Consider the following 19,483-nt stretch of genomic DNA (forward strand, 5'->3'; position numbering starts at 1 on the left):
AAAATTGTAATTGCTAGTCACAGTTTTACAGTAGCTAGACTATTTCTTAAAGCTGGATTTTAACCAAGGGGCACTTTCCCAGTTTGCAGAATTTAAGAATTCTTCTCACAGAAATATTAAATTACCTGAAAGATTTTTGGGGTTTTTTTTTCCTCTTCACAAATTTTTAAGTGCTGATAGCAACATTTCCTATGCAGAATACTGTGAAACACTGTGAGGCTAACTGCCAAATCTGGGCAGAAAATATATCATACGGAAAAGTTAATTAAAATTGCACAGTAATAGCTCAAAGCCAGATAGAACCCTTCTAGCAAAGAACACATTGTTAAAAAAACAGCATAACTCTTAATAATAGCAATGTGCAGGTTAGGGTATGGTAAGTGGCTGGCTGGGCTTGTCAGTGCAATCCCAAAAGACTGAAGTCCACGTTTGAAGCCTGAAGGGGGGTGAATCTCTCTCATTTCACTGCTATGTAGTAGCAGAGCTGAAGTCAATGGAATGGACTCCAGATCAAAACAGGGTCTGACCCACAGCCCCGGCCTACCAAGGTCTGGATTTGGCCCCCGGTGTCAGGCTGGTGGCAGGGCTGGGGAGAAATGGGCAGCCCCTGGCCGTGGGTGCAAGGGCTTTGCAGCGCCATGAGGAACATTTGCCACGAGAAGACAGGAGCTGAAGCGGCACCTAATCCCAAAACCAGTTCAGGCAAACCCTGCTCAAGGTTGGGTTATATGCCCAAGAGAGTGGCAGTTTCTGTGGTCATTTCAGAGGAACATCATCCTTCACACAGCATCTGTGTGGTTGTCCCTGTGGCCCTCGAGTGACTGGGTACTGGGGGCCACAGCAGAAATATCCTGTCTCTGGTCCAGACCAAATACATCTAAACCAAACCTAAGTGTTTCAGCCAAGTTCCCAGAAATGCGTTGTGTTTCCATACATACAGTATAATTAAAACCTAAACTCATTATTGACTGACACTAATGACTAGCAGACATTTTGGGGTATGATGATTTTTCCAAAGAGTTAAAATGAGCTAATAGGTGGTAAAGCAAGTGAAACCGCATTTGCTGTATGGAGTATATAGAGCCATGCGTAGCACTGGGGGTAAAAGTGCCGGTGTGCCAGGGTACAGAAGGGTGCCAAATGAGACTTAACAAGCTGCTGTAAGTCATACCAGGGCCCCTTAGACCAAAAAAATACTATCGTAATGGTGCCAAGCATTTTCTTCCTTGTGCTTGCCACCTTTTGAATAATAGGCATCCTTTCTTTCCTTTTTAATTCACAGCTGTGTTGATTTTAACTCTTTAAGTCTGCCTGCAGTGCTGTGGCAGAGAATGGCAGTGCCAGGACCCCCAGAAGGAACCAGGGTTGGGTAGTGCAGAGCCTCGCACAAGCATGGAAGAAAAGCATGGCCCTTGCTTTCAAACATGGTCAGCCTCAGGGCTAGTTTGGACATTTTAGGTGATGCTGGGTCTGTAAACTCCCGTGACATTTGGTGCTACTAAATAGTCCCAAATGTAAAGCATTAATGGTGTCTTTCCTGGGCACAGTTCCAATTTTCATTCTCCACTGAAATAAAATCAGATGGAGAACAGGCTAGTATGCCCAGCACTGAGATGAACCTGCCTGCTTCTTAGCCAGCGTGCCCAAATCCAGATGCTGGATTTGGCCTCAGCCATGGTTAGCTTATTTAGAGTAGAGGTAAGATGAGCTCTGTCCTCCCTGTGCCTCCATGAATAGATGTGCCCTAATAAATAATAAAAACCAGTGCTGGAAGGGACCATCTTCCATCACAAGCAGAATTAGCTATGTGTAAACCTTTCCTTAACAGATGTTAATCTAACCTGCACTTAGAAATCCCTGAGGGATGGAGATACCCCACCACCACACAGTCTATTCCCAAGATTAAATAACCTTGCAGATAAAGCTTTTTACTCATACCTAATCCAAAATCCCCTTACAGTCATTTAAGACCATTGTTTTTGTCCTCTTCTCCTTGGCCATGAAGAACAGTTTACTTTCCCCCTTGCAGCAGGATTTCACATACCTAAAAACTGTTATCATGTCTCCCCTTAGCCTCCTTTTCTCTAGACTAAACAACCCTAGTTGTTTTTAATCTTCTCTCTTTTGTCATATTTCATGTAGCTACTCTTTAAATTTCTTTTTAGCATCCACCTTAGCAGAGCTTCATCAAGACCATTTCTTCATTTACTTTCATACAAAGCTAGGGAAGGGTCTAGGAGGTAGAAATTTCCCTGCTGGTGGTTCCCATACAGTCAACCCGAATCACAGAATGGCTGTGGGCAGGTCCCACATCATGGAGCTGTGCATCCCCAGGGCTTTGGTGCCACGTAGCACCACTCCCTCAGGAACAATCCTCACAACTGAGATGAAATTGGGCGAAAGCTGCTTACTGTACCTCCGTGCACTCTGCAGAACCAAGGATGCACGCACCCTCCCACGTTCAAGCCCCCTGTCTGCCAGCCCAGCCTAAGAAATGTGTTTTGAGGATGAATCAAAGCCACACGATGAGGATCAGACTGTTCCAGACTTTATGAAAATACAAAAAACTGAAGCAGAATAACAAATGTCTCTACATATATTTCAATGAAATCAGGAATGACAACGCAGCATGGAAAGTTGTACCAAGGAAATTTCTGAAATAGTGTTAATAAGAAAAGAGCAGATCTGATTAGCATTTGCCTGTCATAGAGTATTTTGCTCTGAATTAATCCACAGCCAAGAAACTCAAGTTTCACTCAAACCAGTGGTAGGGAGGGTGCTCTCCAAAAGAAGCTGTTTCAAACTACATCTGTCCCTGCTTTAGTCTTGGTGATCCCATGAGACAGGACCTGGTTGGAGCTGTGAGTCTCCAAAGCACAGAAGAAGGAGATCATTCAGGAGAAAAGGGCGAGGAGCTCTTTTTTGACCTGCTTTGCTGGTCAAGTGGAGCAGGAAGAGATGCAGTTGGATACACAAAGCAAATTCCTCTCAATGTTTCCTGAGGATCATTGCTCCCTGCTCCTGCAGCTGAAACCCAGAGCGAGAAAGTGAGTCCAAAGCAAATGAAATGCAGAACCTGCGGGCATGGACTCATACTGGACTGCACTGATTTCTGTTGCTTTTCAAGGGCAGATGAGAAATAAGAGGACAGAAACCAAAGATGGACATAGACAAAGACAACCCTCTGGGATAGATTCTGTTTAAATAACAGCTGTCCAAGAAGGAGATTGCTGTCTTCCCGAGGCAGCTGTAGGAGAGTGGACAAAGGGAGGGTCTATCCCAACCCTCCTCCCTGCAGCCACTGCTAAATCATGGAGAAGATAGGGCTGGAAGTACTTCTCACGGTTTTGATTTGCCAGTACTGGATTAAAAGGCGCAGATGTGCTCTAATAAACTCACATCTGTAATGTATTTATGTGCCTGTGTTGAGATAGGCATTTCATACAGCTACTCTGTCAAGATTATGCCAAAACAATGTGTGAAGAGCCAAGTGATGTCTTGCAACAAAGTGAAACGAGTGCTTCACTGAATCATGTTTTTCGATCCTATGCCAATGGCCCAAGATCGTCTCAGATGTTGTAGCAATTGCTGTGGAGTCTGAAGTTCAAGGCAAAATATAGATTGAGCTGAAAAAGGGGTAATGGAGATAAAAAGGGAGAGAAGCCACAGCTAGCAGTGAAATTCAATTAGTGGTAGAAACTCTCATGTTACTGAGATGCAGTTAATAGACAACATTAGGTCAGTGGGTACATAATAAAATCTGCTTTCATAATCACCTCAAAAACTCAAGAGATGAAAATTAGAAGCCTAAAATAATTTATTGCCGTGGTTCTCATTTTATTTTTCTCCTATTACTTCTCCTGCTGTATCCATTATATTTAGTGAATAACCAGTGTGTAGAGGACAGAATGTAGAGTCCTGGCTTCTCTCCACCCTGAAAGGATTCAGGACTTCTGCCTCCTACGCATACAACAGCCTTGTACAACACAGCACAACCGTCTTCTCCAAGTGTCCATCTCACGCTGGAGTTGTCATCTCACGCCACACTCACCGAGACAAAACTCACTGCAAAAACACGGGACAAGGAACTCCTTGTGAGCATTGGTTTCACCCAAACCTCACCCAGTTCCCTGGGGCTCAGGCTGGCATCGTGAGCCATTGCTTTGCAAGGAAGCAGCAAATGCACAATTCCTGTTTTGAGAAGATGTGGGGTTTTTTTCCGCCTCTTTTTTTGCAACCAGTGTTCTAGTGTTTCTAGACAGCAGCAAAGAAGATACAAATTAAAAAAAAAAAAAAAAAGCAGCAGGATCAGAGTTTGGGTAATAATCCCTGTTGGCTGGAGAGTATAACTAAAAAACCAGCTGCCTCTCTCTCTCCGTTCTGTTAATTTGTTACTTTTCTGTTCAAAACATCACCGTCCCGACCTGGGAAAACTCTCAGGTCAACTCGAGGCTTTCCATATGTCATCAAATAGAAGGATGTATTATCATAAACCAACTTCTTAACCTGTTTTTTGGAGTGAACAAGATTTATTGACTTGTCGTCTCTTGCCATTTGCTTCTGCCCGACAGTTCCTCTCCTCCTGTAAGGTCAGAGACAGTTTCATCCAAATTGGGCAAAGCGATGGGAGCAACGGAAGAAGTTACATTGCTACCACTCAGTGAAGCCATCGTCTGGGTAGACCCAACAGAGGCCTTCCCCAAAGTTAAGGCAGGCAGAGCTCAGCCTTTTCCTAAATGAGATCTCTTTGCAGCAACCTCTGAGCATCGTGTCCCCGGTGCTGCCTTTGCAAAGCGTACGGGCAGCTCCCCGCTGCCAGGAGGCAATCATTCCCTTTCCATTACTGCATGAACTACCCCGAGTAATTCCTGTTTCCCTCTATCCCTGGTGTCAAGGAAGCTGTGCCCACGACCAGGAGAAGCGGTGGAAGAAAGACACCATTTGATGGTGCTCTCACCTCGCCAATGTCTTTGGGAAACAGGTAACTAACGGCAGGACTAACTCACTGAGTCACCCACTCCCTGTGCACTTACAAGCCAAATTGGCTGTGCCGGATCCAAGGGGTACATGGCGGAAGCCATCAGCCAGGAAGGGTGTGCTCTTGGGTACACAGAGGGCTCCTGTGTACCTAGCCAAGAGCAGAATGCGTCCTTGTGTTTGCAGCAGGTCATGGTACAAGATCTGTGCAGCCGCGTATACTTAGGGGAGGATCTTGGAATGCTAAGCGAAACTTTTGGAAGGCGCTGATCTTTTTATTTTCCCAACAATTTCTTGGAAACAGTTCTCCCACTGACACATGAGATATGGCCAAGCCTGTGGTTATATCAGGATGCTCTTCCAAACCGGCCGTGCAGAGAACAGGGCAAACGGGGAAAGACAAATGCACGGGGACATGAGGGGTAACAACAGTGAAATCACATACCTTCAGGGATGCACTGTCCAAGAACAAACTTATAACCCTTACAGCATTTTTTCCTGAAAAACAATAAAATAAATAAATGAATAAATGAATAAATATATTCTCTAAATGTTGGTGCTGCCTTTAAAAACAGTCATGAGTAGATCATGTATGTGATGAACCAAACAAGATGAGGATCCTGAGCTTTGCAGTTGGAGGTATCTTGGCATTAAAGAATGAAACATGGAAACAGGCATTTTAAATGACAGCATGACCAGCCACCTCAGGAGCCTGGCACCCGGCACCCCAACACTGACCCACTCAACATCCCAAGTAGTTTCTGAAAACCCTGCTCCCATGTGTTGAAAGGGTGCAGCATGCCTTGGTGCTCTCCTTACACACAACTCGGGTCATAATTTTCATGATATGGTGAAGGGTGTTTTCAAACATCCGTCATTACAATGTAAACTTGCAGAAAGGGGTAAGTCTCAGCGAGGAGTACACACAAGATAAATGTTATCAGTCATTTCTCATCTTTTAATAAACCTGGAAGGTGATAAGTGAAATACGTTGAATATTTCAACTGGAGCAAGGGAGAGTATCTTAAACAGGCAGGGGGACAAAACTGCAGTGAAGAGTCAATAGCATGAGATATTTTTTATGTGCCTATGGTATAAACAAAGCCTTAGGGATGAGAAATTAACATTTCTTCCACACTGGCTTGTAATGACACTTAGGCGTTCAGATATATCTGCTTGTTTTTCTTCCTAGGCAGCAAACCACATCAAGTCACCAGGACTTCCAACAGTGCTGAGGAGCCTTTACAAATGGCTGCGTCCCTTATCACTCTCACAGCTTCTCAGTGCAGGGATCTGGTGACCTTTCAAAGGGTTCCAGGGTGGTGGTTACCAGGACTTGCATGAGAAGCAAACTGCTGTTCAGTGCACTGTTTTATCAAGTCTACATGAGTCTGAGGAGAAAAAGACCCTGTATTTTACAAATTCACAGTTTTTCATGCCTTGTGGACATGCTGAAATATCTGCAGCACTGGGAAACTATCCGTTTGGTCCTATTCTTTAATTTGATAACTGACACAGAAAAGTGCTAAAGCCATGGCAGTCAATGACACAACACTCCCCTAAACAACACACAGCCATCACAAATCATCATTATGTTGAATTTAAATCAACTATCAGTTGCAACTGACCATTTAAAACAAACAATGCATTACTCCAAACTATGTAAAAACAAACTTTGGCTCCATATTTTACCCTCTTCCAAAGATTAGCTGGAATATAAATTATGCTTAATGAAGGTTGAACATCTGAAGAGGAAGCCTTGCTTTGTTATGCAAACAGTGGTCCCTCATTAGACTTTTCTCCAAACACTGCTATGAAGTTTTATCTGCAAGACAAACAAATGCGGGAGGAATGAGTTCAAAGGTGCACCGGCGAGGCTGTTCATGTGCTGCAAGCCATGCCGATGGCTTTCCAAGAGCACATTCATCTCCTCCTGTCTGCAGAAGAAGGGAGGCTGATAAAGGCTTGCTTGTAGCTGCTCTTCAGAGGAAGGTACAGCCCAGCTTGAGAGAGAGCTCGGAGAGACGAAAGGAGAGGAGGGCATCCCTGCTGACCTCTGGGGTTGTGCCAGTCAGAGCTAACCAGAAAGAGGGAGCAGCAGCTTTCATAATTTCTACCCTTCTCCTTGGGAATTCCCACGTGATTTTCAGGCTTAGGACCCTTAGGACTCCCACCCTTGAAGTGGCTTGTGGCAGCCGATGCAAACCTCAGTAGGCACAGCCTGCTCCTGGGTGAGGGCTCACCTGCCGGGAACCTTGCAGGAGCTGCCTCTCCCCTCTCAACTTGGCCAGCGATGGCTTTTTGGCAGGAGTTGTTGGCTTTCTTGTGGCTAAATTGTGATTTTATCTGCCTTCTTGGATTCTCCTGGTAGCCAAGCCACTTGCCCTGATCAAACCCCTCTCCCACAGCCACACACTTGAGAACCCACCACACAGTGAGGTACAGCCATTAAGTAGTGCTCTGGCACCCTGAATCAAGCACAGCCTTGTGTAGCCTTGATGAGGGTTGCTCCAGTTAAAACAACTGGAAAATCGTGCTGCCCTGGCAGGTATCCAAGCCTCTGCTGAAAACTCTCTCCTCAACGGCTTCTTGCAGCAGTGAGTTCCACAGAGGGATGAGAGGTTTTTGAGATATCAGTTGCTTGTTTTCAATCTCCCTTTCAATATTTGTTGAATTTTCCCAGGGTTTAATTATTTGGAAATATTTTCTCTAGATACTTGAGTATTTTTCTACATCATGAAAGCTTTAAATCCCAGCTGAAGAAGTGGTTTAGAGGAGGGATGCCCTGCTTTCAGGATCACACTCCAGAAACCTATTCCCCATGATAATCGGTTCCCAATTCAAGATTACGGGTCTCTGTAACAGCGTAGCCCTTACTCAATAGCAAGCTTCAGCCATCAGCATGATTTTGCCAGGGAAACTGCTACTTTAGGGTTAATGCACAGGAAATACAATACGACAATACCTGTTTCTCTGAATATTACATTGCAACGTTGGGATTCCTGCATGCTTTAGCTTTTTACATTCTTAAAGAGAAATCTGTCAAAATGATGGACACATGAGTTGATCATTAGCAAAGGCATTTTAATAGCAATACTCATTTTCAGACACCCAGCTCCAGGTTGACATGTCTAATCAACACTGCACAGCAGCGATCTCGTTATACATAATGAGAGGTAAGAGGGGGTCCCCACTGATAATTTTAGCTACTGAATAACTTTCAGCGAGGCGGTTGCTACGCAGCTGTGCATGTGAGCATGCATCAAACACAAACTAATACACAGATGTGTCAGAAGCTCAGCCACTAAAATCTGTATCTACGGGGAAATTAAGTTGATTCATTAACTTTAAATCTGGTTTCCAAAAGGAGAAACTTCTGGCAGACTTATCTGTTAGAGCTTTTAAAGGGGTGCTTCAGCTATTAAAAATACAGCAACTTCTGATTCTCATGCAATCTTCACTCATGCACAAGCCCAAACATGTGGAGGATTTTAGGCACCATGATTTTGATCACTGCAATGCCTAGCTTTTGTGTTACCTGTAAGAAAATCCGTAGCGACAGGGACTCTCCCAAAGCAAAGCCACCGTTTTTCTCCGACGGGTAGCTGCAGGAGAAGCAGGGAGGTGTTGAGCTACTCCCCTCTGCCCTGGCGCCTGAGGTGTTCCTGGGTCACTGAGTGACTGAGGATGGGGTTTAGGGTCAAACATTTGATACCAATAAGCACATCCGTGACTAGACAAGCAGCGGATCTGCCTTCGTTGCGGGTTCTTGTGGCCCATCTCCTCGCAGACTGAGAGGGGAGCTGGGCTTTCCAGGAGCATCCCCGAGTCCCATCGCCCAGAGGTCAGCACCCCCCGCCCCATCTCGCAAAGCCGTAGCTGCCTGATAGCATCACCCCGGACAGGCAGGACGAAAGGCAAGATGCAAGGAATGTGGCTTAATTAAGCCACCACTTTATTAGGTTAGCTTATCTGGCAGCTATCAGCAGTAACTCATACAGTGCAGACCATGTTTTTTTCCGATAATTGTTTCCACCTGGGACAGGGCCGGGGTTGCCCCCAGCCCACCTCCCGGTCTGCGCTGGGACACCGCAGCCGGCGGCGGTGCCGGGGAGAGCGGGGTATGCTGAACCGAGAAAATACGTCAGGGTCCTAACAGCAGCTGAAATGCTTTGGAAATGCAAATAATAACAGGATAAAGTGAGAATTAACCTGTCTCTGTCTGAAGAAACGCGGCAGCACTTGGGATGCGACGACAGCGGGATCGGAGCTGCTTGATGCATTGCTGAGGTTTTGGTTAACTTCAGCAAAGAGGTAACTCTGGAACTCTGTCATGACAATTATTTTGAAAAAGATACATGATGGCCATTTAATGATCAAAACCAGGGAAGGCAAGGGAGAAATGTGAAGGAGAGCAAAAAAGACGATTTTTATACTGGTTTCAAATGAACATAGTATGTCAAGGAAACTCTTGCTAAAGATGTCAAAAGTAGAAACGGGAGAGTCCACTCTAGGAAGTATTTGACCCCTAGAAGCAAAGCAGACACAGAAATCCCTACGCTGAGTCAGAAAGTGAGTTCTTAGGATAAAATATTACCCTTATTTTATCCCTACAATGCTGGGGTTCAGGCAGACAGTCAACCTCCAGGATGGCTCCACCCAGACAGAGGTAATTCAAGCAGAGGCTCTTGAACTCCCATTCATCAGGGGTAGGAGCACACGCATGGACAGTTTCTAAAGCTCAGCTGATGCCTGAGGTCGCTTCATGGGAAGATGTAGCAGCTCCATAGGTGGTCAGGCAGGATAAATCCCTCCTCTCTGACATGCTGTTTCTGACCCATGAATGTCAGAAGAGTCGCAGTTTAGGTGGCATAGGAACTGATTAACATTTTATGTGTGTTTAAATACATTGACACGGTTCTCCCAGGTTGGTGCTGGTAGAAAAAAAATTATAATACAGTCAAGCAAATGTATGTCATCAAAAAGCCGATTTCCTGTTAGGAAAAGATAGAGAAAAATTTTTTAACCAGATTTCTTCAGACAATGTCATAATATGAACTCAGAAGAACTTGTGCCATTATCTCGAAGAGTTGAGTCAGCAAAGGCCATGGCATGGCTGTGTTTAATTGCACAAAGGGGTCTTTGTTAAAATGGCTCCTTATTGTGCCTGCCCAGAGATCCTTTTTGATCACCCTGACCTTGAGAAATACACAGTGCAGCCAAAATGCAAATATAAAATACAGCAATTAACTTACAGCAGATAATTAGACAGCTATAAAAGCAAGCCAACAGGGTACCTTAAAAAAACCTCAAACCCTTGCTTTTCTCATATTCTCTATAAAATTCAAATGAGGGCCAGGTCTGTCTGCCAAAGCATGCACAGACAAAGCCCATCTGCAGCGCAAGTGTATTAAGGAAGCAGCTCGGTAGCTGTGCACAGTTTCGCTGTAATTCACAGGGAGAGAAGATTTATGGCAACATGGTGTAAAACTGAATGCGCTTTATTTTTGTTTGCCTTTCTGTGGGATACATACCGAAATCTTGAGTAAGAGAGGGTGGCCTCCCTGCAGACACTTGCTCAGCACACACTTTGCCATGATTTCTACACTTAGTCCTTTTTCACAGTTTTGTAAAGAGACAATTTATGTTTGCTTTGGGTGTCATGCAACGTCCAAGGCCAGCCTGAGCCCTTCCAGTCCCAGTCCCGGCTGTGAGTGAATAACACAGGGTACGGTGCACGTCTTCCCCTGCCTAGGAAATGCTGCAGTCCCTGTGACGGCAGTACGTATATGTGCGCTTCTTTATTTCTCTTAACCGACTGAATAAAGCAGGATTTGCCTGAACAGCCACAGAGAGCCGTCCTTCACCAGCAAAGCTGGAACTCAGACCTCTGACAGCAAATCACTGCAACTTACTACTTGACTTTTCTGGAAGTCAGATTTTTAGTGATTAATGCATTGCCTGAGTCTAAGCCATGTTTCTTGTCAGCTGCTTAAGTCAAATAAATTTACCCACATATAATGGCTTTCTTTTTCTTAGGAAAAAAAAAGCCCTGCTATCTGCTCTTTTGCTCAGCTCTGGTTATTAAGACAGATACCAGAAATTAAATCCCATTCCAGTTATTGCTAATGGGAAGGTTTTGATAAGATTCACAGTTCCTGGGCTCCTTTTCCATGAACACAAGCCAGGGACCAGATCCTCCCCTGGCAAAAGCCACATACCTCTGTTGACTCGGGGGAACCGTGCCAGCGCTTACCCAGGGAGGCTCTGGCCGATGCTCTTGAAAGCTCTCAGGCATGCTCCTTGGCTACTCCTTATAGTAATGTATTGTTAACTGACTCCTCCTCTCCTCAAAGTGCTGTTTCATGTAATCTTTTTATGGTCAAAGGGAGTTTTGTGGAGCTGGAGTATAAACTCTGGTTCCTTATTCTCAGAAGGCACCTTCCAAACTGGTGCAATGACTTGAAGTCCCTGTGGGGCACAGTATTTGTGAATGCGTGAAGCTCATTCCTCTACAAAGGAGCGAAAAAAGACCTCAAGGGGTGCAAGAAACCCTCCACCCTGCGTGGGTATCGGTGGGGCTTGGAGTTACGACAGGCGCTGACCTGCGCAAAACTGGAGAACACGCAAAAAGCAAAACTGACAGGTCTGGGGAATTTAACCCCCTGAAAACATCTGTCCTGTGTCCTTTTTGTAGCAGCCCCTGGGCCTCTGTTCTCCATGGACACAGCGCAGGACATCTTGCCACGATGGGGTTTGTGGTTTCATTTAGGTAAACGAGATGCAATGAGGTGTTCAGCAGAGGTGTTCAGTCAAAATCCGGGCAGGCAGACCACTTCCCCAACACCTCCCCTGCGTCAGCAGGTCAGCAGTCCCAGGAGATGGTCACTTGCGGACTCTTTTAGGACTTCTGGGGTACAGAGAAAGCAGTTGGTATGAAAACCCTGCAGGCAGCCCCACAAGAAAAAAAAAGGGTAACCTTCACTGCTTGTATCTCGCTTAGCATACCGATGCGCCAAAACGACGGAGTAAAAGTCTGCCTGCGAATGTTCTCTAAGCAAAGAAGGAAACTCTCAGAAGGAAAATATTACACAACATCGAAAAGGTGATTACCCCTGCTGCCACTGGAAAAGCCATTTGTTGGATATTTACATGCATGTGAACATCATCCTCATCCTTTTTCTTTTTTTTCCTTAATGCGAGGGAATGCTTATGTGGTTTATCACTAGACAGCATGTCAAAAAAAGCAGAATGATTAAATAAAAGACCTTTGACTGTTCTCATCTGCTTAAACTCAGCTATATACACACTGTCAGCTTTGTCTTGCTCTCTTTTCTTACAAATTTCTTTTATTTTCTGGCATTGTACCAAGAAAATGATTTTGTTTAGTTTCGCAGGTGAAGTTGGTATGGATTTTGCAGAATCAAATTAATGTTTGACAGGTGTGAAATTTGAGGGGAAGACAAAAATTAATTTTATACAAAGTTAGCACTGTTTGCATTTATTACATAGGCTAATGAACTGTCAAAGTGTAATGCATCCTCATAAATATATTGTCATTCCTAAGAACAAGTAGCCGTCTAAATCTCAATTGGAACGATCCAAGATTGAGCCTGTGTTTTAAAATAACTCACCGCTTTGAGATTTAAAGTATGAAAAGTGAGCAAAAGTCTTTCTTTCCACCACCTCTGACTTCCAATTAGAGGACTGCAAGCCAAATTTCCTTCCAAGTCTGTAAATAGTATGTATTGCTGACAGCACACATTCGGTTATTTATCTAACCCAAGGTGAGCCAGAGTACAGGACTAATCACAGCACATCTGTCCTGTCTCTTGGATTTTTTTAAACTTCCATGACTCTTCATTTTGTAGCTCCAATTTCCTACCAAATATCCATGTGAGAGAGTAATGAATTCCATTTCAGTAGGGAAGGCCGAGCCAGAGCAGTGCTGCAAGGAGCTGCGCTCACTCGCTGGCTGCTGTGCTGGTGCTCGGTCACTGGAGTCAAACTGCAATAAATTCCTGGCAAGCTCTTAGACTTACTGAATCCAGTCCAATCCAACCCCGTTTATATAGCATCTTTCATCAGCAAGATCACAAAAAAAATGCTGCATAAGCAATGTCTAATAAAGTCCTTTCGATAAGCAATAAAAGGCAAGTGCCTTTTACACACGCATGCACAGAAAAACACATCACAGAAACTATGCAAGGAAGTCAGATTTCTAAAGCTACTTCTCCAAACAAGACATAAATCCCAATTAACCTTGAGAGACAAGCTAGTAACTCCGTCTCCGTTCACTTAGGGGTGAGCTGCTGCCTAAGGGCCTGATCCTGATGCTGCAGAAATCCCTGGCAGCTTTGCCGTGAACACGGGTCAGGTTGGGAACAGCCTCGGACTGAGGCTCAGGGTGATGGGTGAGCACATGCTCAGCTCTAAGGATGTGCTACAATTCCACTTCTTGGAAGAACTGTTTTGGACAGTCACTCGTGGCATAAACTTAACCAATTCTGTCTGACATTTGTCATTGAAAATTGTTGCAAAGCTCTTCCTGGTTTTGATGGATTCAGGATTTGACATGTACCCCTGCTCCTTTACTCCCCTGCAAGGGCGTGCCATCCATCTATACACTAGACACAGACACAGATATTTAACCTAGGCTTCTCACATGGAACGTTAAAAAGCCACATTTCGGAAATAGCAACTTGCTTTCAATTATAAAAGCATAATTTGTGATTCTTGAAATTCAACTCTCGGAAGAAAGCAAGGAAATAATTCCATCTGGGCTGACACTTCTGATCGAAATAGTCTGAAAGTGGGGAGAGACAAACACAAAGCCAACGGCTTTTAGGAAAGTCAAATAGCATGGAGAAATAATTTAAGAAAGGTGCAGATCTGAGCACCTTCTTCTCCACACTGGCTACCCACAATGGCCGGTGGCACATTGGTTTCCATTGCTGAGCTGAAAATGAATAGACAGCATGAGGATGAAGGCTGCGGTTGGATACTCTGCCTCTAGTGTGGAAAACCTGTGGAAAACTTAAAGGACAAGACTCACTGTGCAGGGTATGGAGGTTTATGTGAATTGTCCCAGATTAATGGGAAACTGGGCACTCTCTATATACCATCTCCAGACAAGGGGTTTGAAATGGCTTCTATCCCCAGAGCACATGCTTTATAAGAGTGCAAAAAGCATAGCGATCTAATTTTATACATAAGGGTGCTTAACAGCCACTTATGCCTAAGGATTTTTATTCTTCCAGTACTGGCTTAGAGTCACCGGGGTGTGCAGCTAAAGGAATTTTTCAAGTCAAGGTTTTAGCCATCCTATAAGCAGCAGAAATAAATCCTAGGGAAAAAACCCCCATAATCTTAGAAAAATAGTTTCACAGCATAATTTTTGTTGCAAGGGACCTTTGGCAATCATCTCGTCCAAGCGCATCTGACAGCAGGGTCAACTGCTCAGAGACTCACCCAGATGAGTTCTGAATGTCTTCAAGGATGGAGGTTGCCCCACTTATCTGGGACCCTCTTCCAATGCTTAACCGCTTCACTGTGTATTTTCCCCCTTTATATCTACTTAAAATGTCCCTGCAGCAACTCGTGGCTCTTGTCTCATGTCCTTTTTTCTGTGTACCTCTGATGAAGGTTTGGATTTGTCTTTTCTGTAACTCCTCATTAGGTAGCTGGAGACGCCAATTAAATTTGCCCCTTAGCTCCCTCTTCTCCAGACCGAGGAAACACAGCTCCCTGAGGCTCTTCTTGAATATAATGTGCTCCAGCCCCTGAGCCTCTTGGTTCCAGTTTATTGATAAATGTACAAAACTGTAGGTAAGCAAATAAAAAAGTATCACTAGCAGATATTCTTATAAAAATACTTAAGAAATGGGAAACAAACAAAAAAGACACAAAAAAAAGGAAGAAAAAGAAGTGATTTGCTAAACTGCAATGGAGTTGCAGCTTTCATCCCCTCCCACTGTTTTCTCTCCCTTCTTCTCTCCATTTTCACAATAGAATTTTAAAAGGAGAAAAACTGAAAAAAGTAGTAAATCTTGAATGAAATACAAACAATGCTATTTGTCATGACAGTATTTTCAAACAAAAAAGTTGGCCAGCTCTGATCGCTATCTAAGCAACAAGACCAAGTTAAAATTGTGCTTCTAATATATTTTAAGCATCAATAGCAGCAATGGAATTAACTTCTTAATGTAAGCCCTTGGAAATCACTATAAAGACACTAAAACAGATATTATTTCAAGAGTGTTGCACTGATCCAGATGTTTCTCTCCTTTGTCCCTCTGTTTTATTGTTCCCAGAGAAGACATTGTAAAAGCTGAAACTGCTTATTAAGTATACAGGCTTAATGAATTGGACAAGGAAAGAAATAATACTTAACATAACATGTTCACAAGCCAGATCCATGTTTATTGTCCACAGAGATGATAGCAAAATACTCTCTATATACAGAGCAGACTCTGTTAGGACAGAATCTGTCTCTGTGAACTGCTTCCAGGTTCCAGAAAAGATTCATTTTTAAACCAACAGAGTAACAAAAATTTGCTGAATTATGTAGTGATGCTGTACCACGGCCCTAATGCCAAGGATTATTTTTAGAGCCACACATCTGCAGGTTATTTGTTGCAGGGTAGGGTGGATGGAGTAAATCCTGAAACAATTCGCTAAGCAGACCAGCATTACTGGAACAAGCTGTTATTTATATGGTGTCACTAGAAGGCTTGGTGTCTGGGACCAGCAGCGGTATCTGCGCTGCCTGGGTATCTGCTGCTGCTCCGCTTACCCTGCAGTCAGCAGATGATGGAAAGTTCATGAAGCAGCTTTTTGATGTGGCAATTAGCTCCTCTGTTAAAAATGGCAGGAGGAGGAATGCCATCCGGCCAACGAATGGGCCGCGGTGATTGTAGCACGGAGTGTGCCAGACCGGCGGTGCCCTCTCAAAGTCAGAGCATCCCGCTCTTCAATTTGTGAACAAATGGGTGGTGTGAGGCCAGTCTTAAAAATAAGAAGCAAAGCTGTTTTCAGAAACTTCCATTTCCCCACCGTGCTGTGTCCCACAGAGGGCTCAGCTTTCAAGCCAGACAGAGCCTGAACTTGGTGTCAATTGCCCGTTAGCCAAGTACTAATTGCAGGAGCGACCGCGCCGTGCCCTAACGGAGCAAACCACAGCCCCAGCCCCTTGGAGAGCCCATTTCCTATTGCCCAATTTAACCGAGCTGGCACTGGCTGCTGCTCCTCTCTCCCCACCCTGCTGCTGGAAGATGGTTTTAGCCCTGAATAACCTACTGAGTCTGAACACCAGACTGTCATGAGATGCTAAAATGCCATCAGTCAGCTCACCGCTTGTTTCACTCTGCATGCTTGCTATTTGCAACCATGCTCCAGATGAAAGAAAGCCTCTCCTCCACCCCCAGTCCCCCCGTAACCCCCTGCCCCAAAAGTAGGGATGGTCTCTGCTGCCAGGTGTGATGCCTGGACAGCCTGAGATGGGACCAAGAGGCACTTCGCTTTGGCCAGCTATGAAACGCTGAGAGCAAAGGGGTCAAATGAACCAAAGGAAGAGTGGACCTGCAGTGGGGTAGTCCTTGCTGCTGGGACAGAGACCTGAAGGCAGAAACCTTTGGGATGTGCAAATGAGCTAAGTGGAAAGGTCACAAGCCCAAACCTGGACCCTCCCTCCCTGAGGCAGCCAGTGAAGATGTGGTCCTGAGCCGGTGGGCATTACTTGTGACGAACACTTGGGGAGTGTCAAACGTGCTGACTTCTGAGAGGAAACTTGCATAACTTCTCATGCTGCTGCTTGATGCTGGAAAACAGCCACCAACCCTCCACTCCCACCCATCTTTTAAAAAATTTGCTCATCTAAAACAGATCTTCCCTGAAAAAGGAAAACTGCATGGTCATGATCTGTGACCTTGCCAAGCTTGGTCTTGGCTGCCTGGGAAGAAAACACCATCTTTAGCTGGTTTAGCCCCTTAATCAGAGAAACTAAGCCATACGACTTTGACCCGGCGCACAGCTGGTAGTGAAGGTTCGTGCTTCACCCAGAAAAATATATTTTTTATCACTTGGTAAGCTTTATTCTCAATTTACCTATTAAGAAATAAATATTTCCATGAAAAGAATTGGAACATACTGATTTTAGGCTTTTAGATCACTGTGTAAAATTATTTTACTTTTTTTTTTTTTTAATAGAAGGGAAGTATTTATAGTTGGAAAGAAATTATCCACAAAGGTCAAGACGGACCCAGTATTCTGGTTGCGACTTGAACTGTGGGGTGTGCTGGGGTGGGTCCCAACCCACTGCCGTGTTCTCCTTCAGAAGTGGGTGTATGTCCTCAGAGACTAAATACCTGAGAAAGTACCCATCATGTCCGTTTGTAAAGCACTTTGGGATGAAGGTGTTTTGCATCTAGAAGTTATTATTGACATGTAACTGGCGGGTTTATGGACAGTTGAGGGGCCCATACAGCAGCACATTTAAACCTTCTGCATTATTGTTCTTTGTTGAGTAATTGCTTTGTTCTTGGCTATTTCACTGCATCTAAAACAAGAAGTTCCATTCCACCTTGGTGCTCATTTTTCTCCTGCAATTTGTCTAATTTTACTGTTCTGTTGAGGCCTTTGCAAAATAGCAAGTGATGCTTCCAGCTGCCATTTTGGTATTATTGCTGCAAAAGATCTCTTTTTTTTCTTTTTTTTCCCTGTTGGCTTGCAGTATTGTGTAATTACTCTTGTACTAATTGCACATCACAGCTGAAACAGGGTCACGTTTTACTGCCTGCAGGCACATATCCAATTTTTATTACTATACACCCACCTAAAACCAGTGCAAACCGAGGACAACTGTGGAGCTGGTGGAGCAGTTCTAGTTACAAGCAGCAATTCAGAGCTGAGACCACTGGGATGACTCTGGCATTCAAAGTATCCAAATGGGCTCAAAGTTTGGGCTCAGAAGCAAAGAAAAAGTGAGACCAGAGTGAGATCACGATCAGGATTACTGACCAATTTACCCAGAAGTTGGGGTAGGATATATATGGGTAGTGCTGCTGTCTAGGGTTAACAGCACTCCTCGAAGGCATGCGCAGAGGGTTATTGGCTTCAGACCTTCCCAGTCTGCCTTTGGAGCCCTATAAGAGCTCATGTGTACAGGGTCAGAGTTTTTTCTTGCATCGGATGCTGGTTTCCCTTATGAACACACCTCAGTTTTCCTCACTTCATCAGGTTTTCCCTCCCTGCAGGTCATCCTGGACAATGGTCCTGTGCACCAGCCTAGTCGTGGCGTTCAGTGGTTTCGTCTGCCACTGCAGGGTCTTTTCAACTCATTTGCAAATGTTTGTTTTCTTCTGGTCATTGTTTTTTGCTCGCTCTGCCTTGCTTCCGTCAGCCGTGATGAGGGCAAGCGTCCTGCTGGCTGTGAGCCTTAAGACGCGCTCACTGCTGGCTACGCGCTTGTTCGCTCGTGGGAACCCCGTCGCTCTGCCATGGGCTTTCGGCATTTCACTCACAATGTCACTTTTTTGTAGGCTGATTTTGGTGTGCCTGGGCAAAATCCCCTTCTGAACACCTCAGGCTGCTGTTTCTTGACAAAGCTCAGTGCCACGTTTCTTGTTCTTCCGTTACCACGAGCACATTTAAGGTATTACAGTATAAATGTCTCACTACCATAATGCCTGCCGATACCTAGGAATATGGGGGAGGCTGGGTCCTCGTGGAGGGACCTGAACCTGCCTATGCAACCCTCACTGGAACTGTACCATAAACCCGACAAACTTGCTGTTGTTAGCACGAAGGTTAAGTAACTGCTACAACATGCGCATTCATCTCTGCCAGTGCCTTATTCTCTGTAAGTATTTAAATAGCATTTTCATGTCACAGCACTCATAGCTCCCAGGAGACTGTTTTCCTCCAGGATATCCTTACAGGTACAAGGAGCATCTTCTTGTGCCGGGGAGGGGCAGGCTGGATCATTTGGGAGGGAAAGACCTCTTGCCTTCAGCGCAAGGTGAAGAGAAGACAGGCTGACGCGGGCATGCAGGAGATAAATATTAAAGGTGCACTGCAAGGCGCTGCCCGATGGTCTCATCTGCCTTGGCTACAGGAGCTGCATTGGCAATATCCAGTGTCACGTACTGTTTTAAAACCTTGTTTTTCTGAGATTAGTTATGGGAGAAGTGTCCATTAAATGTGATATACCTTGGACTCTTAAATTCTATTTTCTAAAGAATAAGTGACAGCACTAACAGCTTTTTGTAGCAGAGAAATGTCAGGACAGGGCTCCATCACCTGCGGGAAGCCTTGACAAGCAGATGCCACACTGATCAACTGCCCAGGACAAACCACGACCCTGGTCATAGGCAAGAGTTGCCACCTTCACCTAAAGCAAACTACTACGGAAAGTTTATGCGATTTCTTCCTATTAACTTATTAACTTCCTATTAACTGCTAAGGAAGTCTGGAAGACAAGGGAGTAACGTATTTTTTCCGACTGGCT

At 44.6% G+C, this 19,483-nt stretch overlaps 1 protein-coding gene across 1 annotated transcript in view; it reads right to left on the reverse strand.

Moving 5' to 3' along the window:
* The window catches only part of CCBE1 (collagen and calcium binding EGF domains 1), a gene marked incomplete at its 3' end in the record, with an annotated part of 102,573 nt that overhangs the window by 17,394 nt on the left and 65,696 nt on the right, over window positions 1-19,483 (reverse strand). The window contains exon 3 of the mRNA XM_082013070.1: window positions 5,423-5,475. Within this exon, the coding sequence (XP_081869196.1) occupies window positions 5,423-5,475 (53 nt within the window). The remainder of the gene's footprint in view (window positions 1-5,422; window positions 5,476-19,483) is intronic.

This window comes from Phaethon aethereus (genome assembly GCF_964289735.1).
Source record: "Phaethon aethereus genome assembly, chromosome: Z".
In the NCBI taxonomy this organism is placed as follows: domain Eukaryota; kingdom Metazoa; phylum Chordata; class Aves; order Phaethontiformes; family Phaethontidae; genus Phaethon; species Phaethon aethereus.